At 36.0% G+C, this 18,095-nt stretch overlaps 1 protein-coding gene across 4 annotated transcripts in view; it reads right to left on the reverse strand.

The window, feature by feature from the left end:
• Nucleotides 1-18,095, reverse strand: part of EML4 (EMAP like 4) — a 148,832-nt gene that overhangs the window by 85,136 nt on the left and 45,601 nt on the right. For 2 of the 4 annotated variants that reach the window (XM_069583485.1, XM_069583483.1), the window contains exon 1: nucleotides 8,912-9,466. The exons of the other annotated variants lie outside the window; for them this stretch is intronic. In XM_069583485.1, coding sequence (XP_069439586.1) covers nucleotides 8,912-8,978 — 67 coding nt within the window. In that variant the 5' untranslated portion in view covers nucleotides 8,979-9,466. Of the gene's footprint in view, nucleotides 1-8,911; nucleotides 9,467-18,095 lie in introns of those variants that run through there. 4 annotated transcript variants of the gene reach the window in all.

Genomic DNA, 18,095 nt, shown 5'->3' on the forward strand with positions numbered 1-18,095 from the left:
CACGCTAAGCCACAGTGTGCCATTTTTCTCATACTGAGATAACGTGCCAGACATCTTACGCAGACAATTTAACTCAAAGTCTGAGTTAAAAACAGCAACAACGGGGGCTTCCCTGGTGGCTCAGTGATAAAGAATCCACCTACCAATGCAGGAGACACTGGTTCAACTCCTGATTCAGGAAGACCCCACATATTGTGGAGGAACTAAGCCTTTGTGCCACAACTACCGAGCCTGTGGTCCACAGCCTGTGAGCCACAACTACTGAGCCCACGTGCCAGAGCTACTGAAGTCCGTGTGCCCTACAGCCTGTGCTCTGTGACAAGAGAAGCCACCACAGTGAGAAGCCTGCATACAACTAGAGAAGAGCCGTCACTTGCCACAACTAGAGAGAAAAGCCTGTGCAGCAACAAAGACCCAGCACAGCCATATATTAACTAAGAAACGGCAGCAACAAAACCGCCAGCACTTAAAAACCAAAGTCATCACCATTTATTACAGAGCAGCAAACACACTCATTTAAAATCTTATGTGCCTACAGACATCTCAGGCACACACATGTATCTCTTCTGTCTTTAGAGGTATTCCAGTGACAATCTTTGAGAAGTACTGCAATGAAAGGAAAAGTTGGGTTTTATCTTCAATTTAGACTTTGAATTCTAGTTCTGTAATTAATAAGTTGTGCAATCTCAGGCAAGTTATTTTATCTCTTTGAGCCTCAGTTTGTGTTTAAAAGATTGTTTTGTGGAAGGTATCCAGGACTTGTCTGATATTTAATAAATGTTTAACGTACAACAGCAAAGTACAAAAGGTAAAATTTGAGAGCTTTAGGCCCATGTATTACATAAAAGGCAGATCTGTCAAACTTTGTGAGGCTTAAGAAAAGAAAAATTCAGCTTCTCATTTTAGAAATTTTTATATTTGAAGTCTTTTTCATTTCCAGAATTCTAGCTGAATTCTGGGCTTCCCAGCTGGCTCAATGGTAAAGAATCTGCCTGCTAATACAGGAGACATGGGTTTGATCTCTGGGTCAGGAGGATTCCCCTGGAGTAGGAAATGGCAATCTACTCCAGTATTCTTGCCTGGAAAATTCCATGGACAGAGGAGTCTGGAGGGGTACAGTCCAGGGGGTTGCAAAGAGTCAGACATGACTGAGCATGCATGCCATACACTAGCTGTATTCTAACTGACCCATGATGCTCTATGTGTCACACTATGGTTATTATCATATTAACATTAGTCTGTCTAGAATACTTTCCTATTTTCCTTCTTCTGGTAGGAGAAAAACAGCTCTTTTGCGGACCTCTACTGGTTTTTGAGGTTCCATTAGGGCTGTGGATCTATGATCCCTCATTTTCTCCTCTAACACCATGCACTACTACTAAGGTGATGTATACGAAGTGGGGTTTTTTGATGGTTAAAATATGTCTATTGGTAATTTCATAAGGTTCAATCAAATACTACCATAGAAATGGTTATGGGTATGGGTTAGGCCAAAAAGAGTCCTCCCAAATATGAAAGAGAGAGCGAGCAGAGGGAGGGAGGGAGGGAGGTATCATCATTCTTGGTTTGTCAACTGTAAGGACATACAGATCTAGGGCTGCCGATGATAAAAAGTATTGTCTGCCCTAGTTCCAGTTCTAGTCTCTGAAGCATGGACCATCAATTCTGAGAGTTACTCTAATATTTCTTTCAGATATCTATGAAACCAGACAAACTCTCTTTCAACAAGCCACCACCTATAAGCCAAAAGTCCTGATTAAGTCAGGAAATGATACAGATACGCCTTTCTAAATTCTAAACTTTTCTCAAATTACAGGAGATGGGTTATGTATCAAAGTTATAATCACAGGTAAAATATTTATGTGATTTTTATAAACACATAATCTTCTTAATTCTTTTGGGAAGGCAGCAAAGCCTAGTGGAAAGATTACCAGACTATAATGCCAAAGGTATAGTCTCTTGGGTTTTAGTACCGACATGGTAACTAGCTTTTACTTTTGGTAAATTACTTTAACTTTTATAGACTTTGATTAAAAAAAAAATGACTAAGGTTTTTATTTTGTGAAACTTGGACAGTCACATGAATGGTGGTTCAGCTTGTAAAAATCCTACCACAACCTGCTAGATACTGTGATAAGACACAGGACAGTTTTTCAAAGGACATTACAAGCATAATGTTAACCATTAACAACATCCTGGATTTATACAGGACCTTTCATATTTATTACCTCCTCTCCCTATCTGTATTTTATACTTGAGGAAACAGCTTGAGAAATAGCTTGCCCAAGGTCACCAAACTAGTCTTGATATATGAGATTCAAAGAGAGGACTTGACTCACAGTTTTAAGTGCACTTTACTTTCATGTTGCACCTTAATAATCACAGGAGAATCGAATAAATATGTTCTTTCACAAAGCCAAACAGGTTTAAACTATGAGGTGATATGAGCAGATTTCTGTTCTAAAAAGGTTATTCTGGCTGCTGAGAGAAAATGGACTGGAACAGGATAAGCGTAAACATATGGAGACCAAACGTGAGGCTAATGCAGTAACCCGCGTGAAAGGCGAAGGTGGTCTAGGCTAGGGGTAAGGTGTTCATGCATCTCGACTTGCCCAGGACAAACATGTCTGCTATCTCAGTAAAAATATTATCATAACACTCCTTCTTTCTCTCTAAAGTTTCCCAGTTTGGATGATCAATTATAGGGTCACTCAAGACAAGGCAGCAGCAGCAACAGAGATGCAAAGCTGCATAGGAGTTGATCTCTATGGTTCCTTATAGCCCTAAAATCCTGTAACATCTTCCTAATATTTTGGCCTTTTTCACCTTTTCAGGAGCAATGAAAGCTGTGGTTGAACTGTGCATAAATTCAGGTGTTACACTGCATGAATAAATCTGTTTACCACTCACCAGCTCTGACTGGCTTCTTCATGAAATTTTTTCATGATAGTACTTATCTCTAGTTTGAGATTATTAAATGAAAAAATGTACAGCACTGCCTTACACCAAGGGTTCAATAAGTTACTATTCTGTCTGGGCAGGTTCTTTACTACACTGTTTTTATTATTGCTACAAAGCTGGAAATGATCCCAAGTCCCTGGATGGGGTAAATAAGCTATGATAATATATTCACATCATAGAAAGCCATGCAACTAAAAATAGTAAAACAAGTGGACTTCTCTAGTGGCGCAGTGGATAAGAATCCACCTGCCCGTGCAGGGGACATGGGTTCGATCCCTGATCCAGGAAGATTCCACATGCCACAGAGCAACTAAGCTCTCGTGCCACAACTGCTGAAGCTCACGCACCCACAGCCTGTGCTCCGCAACAAGAGAAGCCACTGCAATGAGAAGCCTGTGCACTGCAACGAAGAGAAGCCCCTGCTTGCTGCAACCAGAGAAAGCCCGCACACAGCAAAGCCCCCAGTGCAGCCAAAAATAAATAAAATGATTTTTAAAATAAATAAATAACATAAAAATAATAAGACAGGTATATAAACTAGAAACTTGAAAGCCCCACAAGACAACTCAAGTGGAGTAAGCAAACTGGGGAATACCATGTACTGAATAATTTATTGAAACACACACACACACACCAAAACATACTTCTAAAAAGTAAACAAAAAATTTCATATTTACATATGTATATGCAACCCACTCCAGTACTCTTGCCTGGAGAATCCCATGGATGGAGCCTGGTGGGCCACAGTCCATGGGGTCACACAGAGTCAGACACGACTGAGCGACTTAACTTACTTATAATGCACAGCAAGGAAAATCTAGGAGAATACAAATCAATCTGGTAATTGGGTTACTTCTGACTAGGAGAATGAGGTAAGGACAAGATAAAGGGAATTTTTTGCTTTTTAGTATTTCTACATTATTTGAATTTCACAGTAACAATGTTATTTAAACTTATAGTTAAGCTAAAGTATACTGCTTCCAAAATTTGATTTCTTAAAGCAAGTTTCCTCTAGGCACAGTATTCCAATTTATAAATGAACATATCAGAGCATAAGGCAATGAACTTAAATTTGCACTCACTGATTACAAAAGCTAGAACACAGACTATCTTAAAGATCAACAGTTCCTCTTGCCATTTTATAGATAAGTAACGGACATGGCTGAGTGAGCACACACACACGGCTGAGTAAGCGCACGCATGCACATGTGCGCACGCACACACGCACGCAGACACACACACACACACACACACACACACACAGAGACTATGACATTTGGAGAGTTACTCCTGGGCACACAGCAAACTGGGGTTAGAGTTTTTTCCTCAGATGACTCCAAAAAACCCATCACTCTTCCTCTTTACATTTTCAAAAGTTTGTTCTTATTTTTCTTTCAATCTCTTAAGGTACCACATGCACATTCACAATGACTTTTTAAAGAACACATCTGTTTAGTAAACAGAATATATCCATTTCCAAAGGCATATTCCACTCACCCTTCTTAATCCAAGCACGCTAATTCCTTTTCCTTTTACTACGGTAGTCTCCTATTTCTTTGCTCCTTTCGAAGTATTAATAGTTTCTAGCCTTGAGGGTTAAAATATGAACTACAAATAAATTCCCAAGGGTTCGTAAACTCATTAAGGGCAAAGAAAGAAAAGAGAAAGACGGTCCGTAAACCTCTTTTCCATCAGTCTAATGTCCTATTGGCATAAGTTAGTCTCTTTTATTAGAAGTGCGAGGTAAATGTTAATATCCAATATTTCAGTTTTAAAACTACAATGGTTAACTGCTTATTATGCTTTTACTACAGTGAATCACAGTTAACCTGTCTTCTGAATTGTCAAGAAATACGTGTTACCTTTGCCAAGACAAATATATGGTACTCTATTCTAAGTATCTAAAAGTTGGCAAGCCAGCATCATACCAGAACGAGGCATGCCTATACATTCTAGCATCTTTTGAATGTTAATGATTTTATGTAAATCTTTCTAAAATGGTACACTCAACTTTCCTGTTTTCCTAATAAGGGCATATATTTCTAATGTAGCCATTTCTAGATGACTCAGTTTTCACTTAAAATTTTAATTACTTTGTGCTGCAAGCACTGTGATAAAATGATGCCCTGGAAGCTATTATGTTTCTAATTAAATAATTTAAAGTACTACATTTTCAAACTTGTAATCTCTCTTCATACCTTTTCTGCTTCTTTCTTTGCACTTAGTGTTACCTATACTGTATGTATAAGTACATACATTATATATATATATGATGCTTACAATTTTAACATAGAGGAAGAAAAGGGACACAGCTTCAGGCCTAATGTTTGTATCACTGGAGTCCCACAGGAAAAGGAGAAAAAGATTCTAGATGAAAAAAAAAAAACAAAAAAAAACAAAAAACAAAACAAAACACATGAAGCAATAATGGCGGAACTTCCCAAGTTAAATCAAAATTCACAAATTCATTAAAATTCAGTATACTGAAGTCCCTCTCCTCACCACACATGAAAATCAAATCCAAGCAGGTTAAAGAATTAAAGGCAAAATCATTAAAACCTTTAGAAAAATAACAGAATATCTTCATATCCTGCAAGTAGAAAGGAGGTTCCTAAACAAGACAGAGTAAGCACTATCCATTAAAGTACACACTGAAACTACATTAGCTTTCAGAACACATGTTCACTAAAAGACACAAAGAGAAAAAGCTATTCACAAATGAGGAAAAGATAGTTCTAACATTTGTAAGTGATAAAGGATTAGGATCCTGAATAAAGAATTCCTACAAATTGATAAGACAAACAGTCCTATAGAAAAACTGTTTGCAAAACCCGTGACTAAACACCTCATGGTAAAGGAAACATAAATGGCCAATGAACACATGAAATGAGGCTCAAGCACTTCATTTATAATCTTGAAAAGGAAAAAATTAAAACCAAACGGGCAAAAAACTTAAAGCGTGACAATATGAAGTGTATCAAGTATTCCCTAGGATAAAGAGCAATATGAATTTTCTCATATATTACCAGTAGGCAGTAAACTGTCTCAAGACTTTGAGCTAAAAAACAACAACAAAATACAACTTTGGCCTCATCTGGCAAAACTGAAGATGCACACATCCCATGACCCAGCAATTAAAAACTCCTGGTGTACAGACCCTGACCTACAGCAGGGCTGGCAATCTTTTCCTGTGAGGGCCAGATACTATAAATATTCTAGGCTTTCAGACCACATAATCTCTATAATAACTACTCAAACCTACCTTTGTAACACAAAAATAGCCATAAATACGTAAATGATTGGGTGTAGCTATGTTCCAATAAAACTTTTCTTTTTTTCTTTAACTAAAACAGGTGGCCTGTCAGGCGAATCTCTGCTTGTGCATACGCACACCAACAGAAATGTTCAATAATGTCCATAACAGCAAAGTTCACAACAGCAACAAACTGGAAACAATCATTAGCTGTAAAATGTATAAACAAACTGTGATACAAACATCCAACAGAATACTAGTAAGTGGTAAAAATAGACTATGGCTACATGAAACATCATGTATAAATCTTAGGAATATAACAATGAGTGTAAAAAGCAAGTTGGACTTTATATAAAGTTAAAAAAATACAAAAGTGATATATTGTTTAGAATAAACCCTTAAAGCAAGGGAATGATACATACAAAATTTATGACAATAGTTACTTCTGATAGTGTAGAGCAGGGGATAGGAAGGAAGATGTGCACAGATAACAGAATATCTGTGTCATAAAGACAATTAAAACACATTGTGTTATATTTTTTTGAGGTGGAGGTTAGTGACTTTTCTGAGAGAGGAAAGGGAATGCGAATGGCTAGACTACATAATTAATTTACTCATTTTGTTTTAGAACAATGAAACCAGTTTTTCAAATTAAATCCCCAAACAGATATAAATGGAGTTTCACTTCTAAAACCCTGAAGTTTTGTGTCATAAAAGCAACTAAACCTGTGGGTTTAATGATTGTTTTGAAGCCTAATGGTGTGAACTAAGATTAGTTGTTACCTATGAATTTTTTTGGGGGGGGAGGAGTCTGTTTCAAAAAGGTATATGAGATACAATACCATCCAAAGAACAAATATTAAAAAAAAAAAAATTAAAAACCATTTCTATAAGACACCGGTCAGACATTAATGAGCAGAATGGTAGTGATGAAGATCAGAAGAACTAATATGGTGAAAAACCATGAGAAATCATATTCCACCATGCACTGTTTATAGTTTAAAAAAAATAGTGAAGGCACCAGGCTAAATCACTACTAATGGTGAACTAATTAAATAAACATCTGTACTACGGTACCTCATGGAGCTCTTAAAAAGGATGGTATATATTTAAAACCACAAACTAGAAAGTTTAGTAGGTATAACAACATACTATAAAAGAGGGAAAAAATTGCAGGCAACATTTATAGTGTAGTTATATCCATATAGAACTGTATATCCACAAGCATACATACCATACAGTTGTACAGAGACTGGAGGTATGTCTGGCAAGTGGGATTTTAGAAGATTCTGCTCCCTTATATTCTTATTTTGTATGACTTTTCTGTGAAATATTCTTCATGAACAAAACATAAAACTATTTTCTCAGTAAAGAAAAGCAAAGCTAATTTAGGCTGTGATGTAAACCTAATTAGTAATGCACCCAAATTTTGAATACAAATTTGGTTAATGTGTAGATTTCTATGCACAGTGAATAAAAACATTTTTGTAAAAGTATGTCTCATGACGTTTAAAAGAAATATTCTCAGGTTAATGAGAGACACAAAAATCAATATAATACATCCAAAGGAAAACTGGATGCCTTTAAATATCATTTCTTCAAAAAACAAAACAAAATCACAACCGATTTGTCACATTAGTAAATTCCCATCAGAAGGCATTTAGCAAATAAATGTTTCTTTTTTCCTAAAATGGAAATGGTTGTCTTCAAATATTGTCTTGTATTTTATCAAAAAGTTATGCACTATCAATTCTACAACAGCCACAATTTACTTTGGAAATAAACCATAAGAAAATACACTAATAAAAACAGAGCTCATATGAACATATATTTATGCAGGAATTAATCTTTCCTATTTCTCTTAATATTTTACTGCTAGAAGTCAAATTTTTCTCTCAAAGAAGTTTTAATTAAACAAGCCACTGTTAAAGTTTGGATATTTTATTTTAGTAAATGACAATATTAATTACCTCCAGTTCAGTTTAGTTGCTCCGTCGTGTCCGGCTAGTAATAATATATGAAAATAAAGAGTATCTGTCTTCAATTGAGTAACACAAATAATATTGATCTATATTTTCTATTTTAAAGAACTCATGTTTGTTTTTCTTATAAGATATTCTTACTAAAAAATCCCCCTAGTAGTATAAATTATAAAAGGAATTGTGTTAAAATAAAAGAAAGTATAAAACCATTTTTGCCACAGCACTCTGAGCATGAAGGCTAAGGACTTTACTAGGATTCATTCATAATCAGATAATTCTGCTTTTGATGTTTTTTTGGTTAGACTTCATAGAAGCAAAAGTCAAGCTTAATTACACAATTCTCATTTCCTATTTTTAAGAGACATGCTTCCCCCCCCCCAAAAAAAAACTATTTTCCAGTAAAAGCTGTTTTTATTTTTTCCCTCACAAACAATGTAATGACCACCTTTTGTGGGGATAGGGAAAACAAGCTGAACAAAGCCTATTCTGCCCTCACAACAGGAAAATATCCTCTTAAAGGGGGTATAATAGTCATTTATAAAAGTAGGTAACCAAATATTTATGCTATTACTGACACATATATTTAAAGGAAGCTAGGGGGAGGGGGGAGGGGGGAAGGAAGAGGCCTAAATTCATTCCCACATCCTCAGATTTCTTTTGTCACAAGTAGTAAAGTTTGTGGCACATGTCTCCCAGAAAAGGAAAGATACATTACCAGCGCAGAAGTTTGAAAGTGTAGAGGAACCACATACTGAAGCGAGACTAGGCAGGCTGTCTTCCATTCTTGCCACCTACGTTACAAGCAATATAAACCAGTTCTGTCCACGTTTCCTGCTGCCTTCCCAGATAGTTCCAGAGCAAATCCCAGCTCTCTAAATCTCACGACATACTTTACATTCTGAGGAAATCCTCCCGGTCCAGATGGCCTACCACAAAGCACTTCTATGCTGGCACAAATAAAAACTTCTTAAGACAGTTCTTTTCTTGCCCCTTTCTTATCTAAAGAAAAGTCTTCTACTTATTTATAGAGACAAAGAACTGAAGGAGAGCAAACAGCACGCAGGCAAAAGGAGGGTAAAGACACAGAAAACTAAGGCTGCTTTCGGGAGTGGCTAAATTCCAGGCGCACGCAGAAACACATGAATTAATGAATCCATGAATATTCACTACAGTTATCTGGTTGTCCTCAGGCACTACTTCTCTGATCATCTTTCAGTTGGTTAAGAGTAATAAATACAAAACTCTGCCTTCTGAAACTGAAACATAAAACATATTAGTTTCTATGATTAACAGAATTAAAGCCCTTCAAATGAGTCTTTTTCTCTACTAGGAAGTAAACAATGGGGTGCAAAGTGGCAAGCCACATTTCCTTTTGCCTTTGTTTAAAATAAAATGAAAGCCACATGAACTGTAAAGAAACTGAAAGAATGGTCACTTCATTAATTTAAAAAGCTTACGTGTTAAGACTAAGTTGGCTGATTTGTTACAACCATTTCACTAGAGTAAGATAATGAATTCAATTAACAATAAGAACAGTCATTTCTCTTAATTCACTAATTTTCCAAATTATTTTAAAATAATACAACTGCATGAATAAGTAACCTATAATAATTTACTTCTGATCAGACATTCCAATTTTAAACTACATATGCTTACAATAACACAAGTGTCTTTAGTCTCACAAAAGTATGTAAAAGCAGGTGAAAGTTAATGAATACAATATGTATTTATTCTTTTGATAATTGCTTTTAAAGCTAGTTAAAGAACAAATTCATGGAGTTAGGTGTCAAAACAAAACTACTGATGGATTATCTCTTCAATTTGTTGCTTTTAAACTTTTATTTATAATTGAGAAAAGCAAATTTAAACCAAGCCAAAGAAAAACAGAAATAACAGGACTACTATCAACACACACACACAAAATACTGTGAAACAGATAAAACCTAAACTAAACGGAACATTAAGAGCTATGCTACAGAGACTGAGATAAGGATAAACTAAAAGCAAAGCTGATAAAAGAGGAATGAAGCAAAATGATCTAGATTAATATTTATAAAAGCCCTTACAGAAGAAAGTAGGAACCACCAAGAGTGTTTCCTCAAGTGAGACTTGGGAAAATACTTCTCTATAGGTTAATACCTGGTATAGATTCATCAAAATACAGGAGGAGTTCCTCGGAAGATTAACAGGAATTAAGTGGGCTGGGAGGTGTGCAATGTGTTTGAAACAAAGGACATTTAGGCGAGACCACGTAGAGTGACTAAAAGCAGACAGAAGGGAAATAGAATGATACAAAGGAAATGTAGTGCCAGGCACAGACTAGGACAGAGTTCAAATTCTTGCTATTGATTGGTGAGAAGCTCTGACGCAGATTGTACTTTATTATGTCTCTCTTCAGTCAACAGACAAATGTAAGACTGCAGTTTTATGATTTAGGTCTGAACTACTCTTCTTCATAACAAATGTAGCCCTATTAAACGACTGCTCACAGACTCCTAAGATTACAGAATTGTCAAGAAGTTCTGCAACCTAGTGCTTTGTAACCGATACATAACAAAAAGGCTCCTCGTACATGACAGTACCTGGGGTTCTTTTCACCACCTCCCATTTGCAGACTGCTACTAATCTGTAGATTATATACCTTGGGCATTTCTTTCTTCTCAAATAAAAATCTGACTTCAGACCAGAAAGTATTTGGTTCCTAAATAGTTTAGTTTCTTTGCTTAAGCACCTCTTCCCTCTTTACTATTACAGTCAGTCTTTCTAAAAGGCCTATTCATACATTCAAGTATCTGAGTACTATGAGGTACAGAAATTATTCAGGATGCTGAGGTGGGGAATTCCCTTTGGCCCAGTGGTTAGGACTCTGAGCTTTCATTGCCAAATGCCCTGTGTCTTGAGTAGCATCTCTTAAAGTCTGTCCTTTAATTTCTAGCAGGTAAAATTTTGCTAGTAAAATTGCTTTTAATCTGGGCTTCCCACGTGGCTAAGTGGCAAAGAATTCACCTATAATGCAAGAGATGTGGGTTCTATCCCTGTGTTGGGAAGGAAAGGGCAACCCATTCCAGTTCTGCCTGGGAAATCCTATGGACAGAGAAGCTTGGTGGGCTACAGTCCATGGGGTTGCAGAAGAGTCAGACCCAATTTAGCAACTAAACAACAACAACAAAGATGATGTAAACTGTAAGCTGTTAGTACTCATTTGTGTCTTAATTTGGGTAGCATTATTTCTTTAAACACAGAACAAATTTTTAGATTTCTATAAAATACTTATTCATTCTACATTTTACTGAGTGACTAATTTGTCAGGCACCATATTAAATCCCAGGAACACAAATTCAAATTCAGTTCTTTCCACTTTGAAAAGTAAAGACTTTTAAAGGCAAAAATTAAAAACAGATACTATAATAAGAACGCAAACTAAGAAAAAAATATGAAAAAGATAGGAGTTGGCAAACTTCTGTTTGTAGGGAAGAAGGGAAAATAGATCAACCTCACTGATTAGGGACATACAATTAAAAGCATAAGCTTCTATTTCATAGCTATTAAGTAAACAAAAGCTGTACATTCTGGCAACACCAAATATTGGCATCAGAACTTTTATACACTTTGGAGGGAAAATGTACATTAATAAACAACTTGGGAGAATAAGCTGGCAAGGTTTACTAAATTTGAAGTACTCTCAGTCTGGAAGCCCAGCAATCCCACACTCAAAAATAGGACAAGGTGTGGAACAGACATTTCTCCGAAGAAGATATGTAAATTGCTAATAAGTACATGAAAGAATGTGGAGAAATTAAAACCCTGTGCACTGTAAATGGAAATAAAAAATTATGTAACTGCTGAGCAAAACACCCTGGTGATTCCTCAGAAAGTTAAACAGAGATCCAGCAATTCCACTTCTAAGGATATGTATCCAAAAGAATTGAAAGCAGGGACTCAAATAGCTATGTCAGTACTAACATTCATATCAGATTATTCACAATAGCCAAAAGGTGAAACCACCGAAATGACTAGCCACAGATGAATGAATAAACAAAATGTGGTATATACATATAATGGAATATTATTCAACATTAAAAAGGAATAAAACTGTGACACAAGCTACAGCATGGCTTGTAATTATTATGTTAAATAAAATAAGTCAGACACAAAAGGACAAATAGCGTATGACTGCATTTAAATGAGGTATACAGAGTAGGAAAATTCAGAAAGACAGAAAACAGAACAGAGGTTACCAGGGCTGGGAAAAGAGGAGAATGTGGAGTCAGTATTTAATGAGTACAAAGTTCTGTTTAGAATGACAAAAATGTTCTGAAAATGGACAGTGGTAATAGTTATTTGACACTGTAAATTATATACCTAAAAATGGTTAAAATAATTAATTTTATGTTATGCATATTTTATCATACCAAAAAAAATCACACCACATTAAAAAAAATCACAATGTGATATCACTTCACATCTATTAGGATGGCTATAGTCAAAATGACAATTACTGTTGGTGAGAGCGTGGAGAAACTGAACCCTCATACATTGGGCTGCTGGGAACAAAAACGGTGCAGCTTTGGAAAATAGTCTGGTAGTTCCTCAAAAAGTTAAACACAGAGTTATCACGTGACCCAGCAATTCCCTCCTGGGTATATACACAAGAGAGATGAAAAGTTATCTCCACACGAAAACTTGTACATGAATGCTCATAGCAGCACTACTCACAAGAGCCAAAAAGTAAACATAACCCAAATATCCACTGAATTATAAAGATATTCATTCACATGGTATAACCATGCAATGGAATATCATTCAGCCATAAAAAATGAAGTACTGATATATGCTATAACACAGACGAATCCTGAAAACATGCTAAATTAAAAGAAGTCAGTCACATGCTGTATGATTCTATTTACATTAAACATTCAGAACAGGCAAAGTGGATCAGTGGTTGCCTATAGACTATAGAAGATGGGGGAAAGGGAGTGACTGCTGAAAACCACAGAATCTTTTCTTAGGGTGATGAAAATGGTCTAGAATTCACTGCAGTGAAGGTTATACAACCTTGGGAGTATACTAAAAACCACTGCATTGTGTACTTTAAATGTATGGTATATGAATTATAGAGCAAAAAAGCTATTACCAAAACAACAACAAACCATTCAGTAAGCAACAAAAACTTTCAGCAACAAAAACTTTCATTTCATAATTTACATTGTAAATCCCCTTGAAAAGTATAAGTGGAGTTTCCATGTTCCCCAAATGACTGACTAGAGCCTCCTGGGGCATTACTGAGAATATGAAAAGCACATAGGAATCACCTAAATAAGAGTATAATGGGGCGGGGGGTGGGGAGGCAGAAAGAAGCTGGAACTGTTAAGAATAACTACAACTTTTTCATAATGTAGGTTACAGCCGGCGTAGCTTAAAAGACTATTATGTCTGTTTACTAAGCTATCCAAAGATTAAGAAAAATATAATGGCGTTTGTAAATAAACATTTTACTCATTGTATTTAGATGTGTTTAGTGAGGATGTTTTTCATACACTGAGAGAGATCTGGGCTAAGGTCAAAATCTCTCACACAGTACTCTTGTAAAAGGAACAGACTTCTTGTAAGCAAGGAGAGGAAAGATGACTGGCTAGCGTAAAATTTGCAATTTGTGACTGCTGACACTTAAGATCTTAAAAAACAGAAGAATGAAATGATGAAACTTCAGCTCCTTTAAAGCACATCTTTAAAAAATGACAGCAAAAAGTGGCCAAAGTGTTAGGACACAGGCAGTTATACTGGTGTACTTGCGAACTGCTACAAATATTCTGAAAAGCAATCTAGTAATTGCTACTTAAATAATTAAAATTACACATATGTACTCTGATGCAACGTCTGTAGTATGTATAAACAGACCTAAAGGTCTATAAAAATGAGATCAGGTGAATGAAATATAGTATCTAAATATGGAATATTACATACTATATATCAGTGTGGTGTCAGTATGTTATCAATGATCGGTGGATAAGCGGAAAAAGTCACCAATAAGATGATGCATATCTACTGTATAAACAGTGTATTTTATGTCCTGTTTTTTGGAAGGGGGAAAAAAAAAAAACACCGAAATCCATTTATACAGAACAAGGGTCGGCTAACTTTTACTGTGAAGGACCAGAAAGTAAATACGTTAGGTTTTACAGATCAGAAGATCTCTATTCCAGTCATCACACACTGCTCTTGCAGAACAAGCAGCCACAGACAGTATCTCTACAAATGGAATATGTCCCAATAAATATAAATTTATGAACACTGAAATTACTACTAGAATTTCATGTAACTTTCATGTGTCATGAAATATTATTCTTTTGATTTTTTTTTAACCGTTTAAAGATATAAAAATTATTCCTGGCTAGGCTTCCCTGGTGGCTCAAACAGTAAAGAATCTGCTTGCAATGCTGAAGACCCAGATTTGATCCCTGGGTTGGGAAGATCCCCTGGAGAAGGGAATGGCAACCACTCCAGTATTCTTGTCTGGAAAATTCCATGTATAACAGAAGCCTGGTGGGCTACAGTTCACGGGGTTGCAAAGAGTTGGACACAACTGAGCAACTAACACACAACACAACTATGTACATACAAAAACTGCAGATTCTGTGCAAGAGCCTAATTTGTTAATTTCTGATGCAGAATCAAACTAAATGAGCAAGTATATATTTATAATTTAAAAAAATATAATTTTAAAAGCACCTCTTCTTAAAGGATAATAATTTTCTTGACAAAGTAATTTTTATTAATAAGACTAAGAAACACCTTCATAATCAAAGTAGATGGCATACTAATGTTATGACTCTATTTCTCCATGGCTACAGAGAGAGTAGAATAAGGAGAAAATAAGGTAACTTCAAAATTTGTTTAGCCCCAAAATAGAGAATTTGGCATTTCATGGTAGTACTTCCTGCTTCAAAGAATTAAATCCTTGCTTATTTAAAGGGAGTGTTCTCAAGCTGGCAGAAATGATAAAGCTCTACCATAAAGAACAGAAACACAGAATCTAAGGAAAAATAGGAGACTATTCAGTCAAGAGTTCTGTGACAGGATAAATATGTTCACATTTTCAGAAAAACTTTCCTAGGCTTCCCACAATAGAGCACATTTCTTAAAAAATCACCAACACACAGTATTCCAAGGATTTGGTATTGTGAATAAGGAAGTGACTGACATTTATTTTCCAAGCTTCTGTCTCAAATGCTCAATGCTATATTAAGTCTGTGCTGTGCTTGGTCGCTCAGTCATGTCCTGCTCTTTGCAGCCCCATGGACAGCAGCCCGCCAGGCTCCTCTGTCCATGGGGATTCTCCAGGCAACAATACTGGGGCAGGTTGCCATGCCCTCCTCCAGGGGGTCTTCCCAACTCAGGGATACCACCCAGGTCTCCTTGCAGGTGGATTCTTTACCATCTGAGCCACCAGAGAAGCCCATAGTAACTCTACGGTAGGATACTGAAGTGATGTGAAAGACAGTCCTTACCCTCAGGGAATTTCAAAGATGCAAAAATCCTAAAGAAAATATTAACAAACTAAATGCAATAATATATTAAAAGGATAATAAATCACAGTCAAGTTTAATTTGTTGCAATCAGTGAGATTTATCACATTAACAAAATAAGATCATGTTCAACAAACACATTTCATAAAATTTAACAACAATTCAAAACAAAAATGTAAAAGTACTATGAATAGAAGGGAACATTCTTAATCTGATTAACTATGAATAGAAAAGAACATTCTTAATCTGATTAACATTGTGGGAGATCATATTTTCTACGTTTCTCCCTAGTTAGACACCCACATACATACATACACTTATGTATTAAGAGTATGTACATATGCCATCCCAGTACTCATCTAACAATGTGACTTGATAGATACTCCTTTAACCAAAAAGCAGGGTTTCTATCTAGTCTTCTTGTATCTGGCTAGGGGCCTGTGACTGCTAAACAGAGAATGAAAAAGTGACGCTTACATGATTATTGAGATGAGGCTGTAAAAAGTATACAGCTTCTACCTAGCCTTCTCTCTTTGGAAATGTTTGCCACCATGCAGTGAAGCAGCTCACACTAACCCACTGGGAGAGGCCGCATGAAAGAACTCAGGTGGGAGCCAAGGGCCAGCATAAACACCCGGATATACAAGTAAATTAGCCTTCAGATGATTCCTTCCCACTACTTTGTATCTTGCAGCCAAGGCATGAGACAATACAGAGTGGAGACAACCTTCCACGGTAAGCCCTAATTCTAAATTCCTAATCCAAACCCATGTTTGAAATAAATGTCTGCTTTATGCCTCTATGTTTTTAATTGGTTATGCAGCCAGAGTAACCAGTTTGATTCAAGTTGCTCAGTTGTGTCCAACTCTCTGCGACCCCATGGACTGCAGCATGCCAGGCCCCCTGTCCATCACCAACTCCCAGAGTTTATGCAAACTCATGTCCTTTGAGTCGGTGATGCCATCCAACCATCTCATACTCTGTCAACCCCTTCTCTTCCTGCCTTCAATCTTTCCCAGCATCAGGGTCTTTTCCAGTGAGTCAGTTCTTCGCATCAGGTGGCCAAAGTATTGGAGTTTCAGCTTCAGTCTTTCCAATGAACATCCAGGACTGATTTCCTTTAGGATGGATCTCCTTGCAGTCCAACGGCCTCTCAAGAGTCTTCTCCAACACCACAGTTCAAAAGCATCAATTCTTCGGTGCTCAGCTTTCTTTATAGTCCAACTCTCACACCCATACATGACTATTGGAATAACCACAGCTTTGACCAGACAGACCTTTGTTGGCAGAACATACATATACCAAATATGCATATACCAGAACATGCATACACCAAAACCCAAAAAACTACAACATCATATTTAATGTTGAAATACTTAAAGCCATCCTTTTGTGATAGAGAACAAAGGGAAACAAAAAAACACCAAGGATACCTACTTTCATTACTTCTATTCTGTATTTCAATTCTACTCAAGTAATAGGATAAGAGAAATAAAGATTAGAAAAGAAATAAGTTCATCATTCACAGACAATACAATTAGGCATATAAAATCCTTAAAAATCTTAATAATTTACTATAATTAATAGCAAGTTTAGCAACATTGATGGATACAGATCAATATACAAAGCAACTGTATTAGTACATCCTAGCAAAAAACAGAAAAAGAAAAAAATTTTTAAGACATTTACAGTAGTACTAAAAAATAATACCTAGGAATAAAAATTAATAAATGACATTTAAGAGCTCTACATAAAAAACTAGTAAATACTGTAGACAGAAGTTAAAGACCTGAGAAATAAGATAAATAAACCATGTTCATGGATTGAAGACTCAAGGAAAATATGCCACTTTTAACCAAGCTGACACAGAAATGTAATGCAATACAGAAAAACATCAATAATCTGTGTGTGAACACCCTGCGTGTGCTCATGCACATGAAACTTGATAAGCTTACTCTAAAGTTTATATGGAAAAGCAAAGGGTCAAGAATTACTAACAGCCTCTTGAAAAAAAGGAAAAAGGTAGGAGCACTTGTTTTATTAGATATCAAGACTCACTATGAAACTATAGTAATTAAGACACAGACAAATGGATCCATGGAAATGGAACTGAAAAGACAATCCGAAAATATGCACACTCATGGAGACCAATGGCAGCACTTTAGAGATCAGAGGAAACAAGAATCATGTCAATAAATAATACTGGGTAACACGAATCTCCATATGTGGAAAAAAAGAAATGAAACCTTACCCTCATCTCAAAACATATTCAAAACAGAAATTTCAGGTAAATTGTTGATTTAAATGTGAAAGATGAAATAATAAACCTTTTAGAAGACATTTAAATAAGACATGAAAATCACCACTGATAAG

This window comes from Ovis canadensis, chromosome 3 (genome assembly GCF_042477335.2).
Source record: "Ovis canadensis isolate MfBH-ARS-UI-01 breed Bighorn chromosome 3, ARS-UI_OviCan_v2, whole genome shotgun sequence".
NCBI classification, from domain to species: Eukaryota; Metazoa; Chordata; class Mammalia; order Artiodactyla; family Bovidae; genus Ovis; species Ovis canadensis.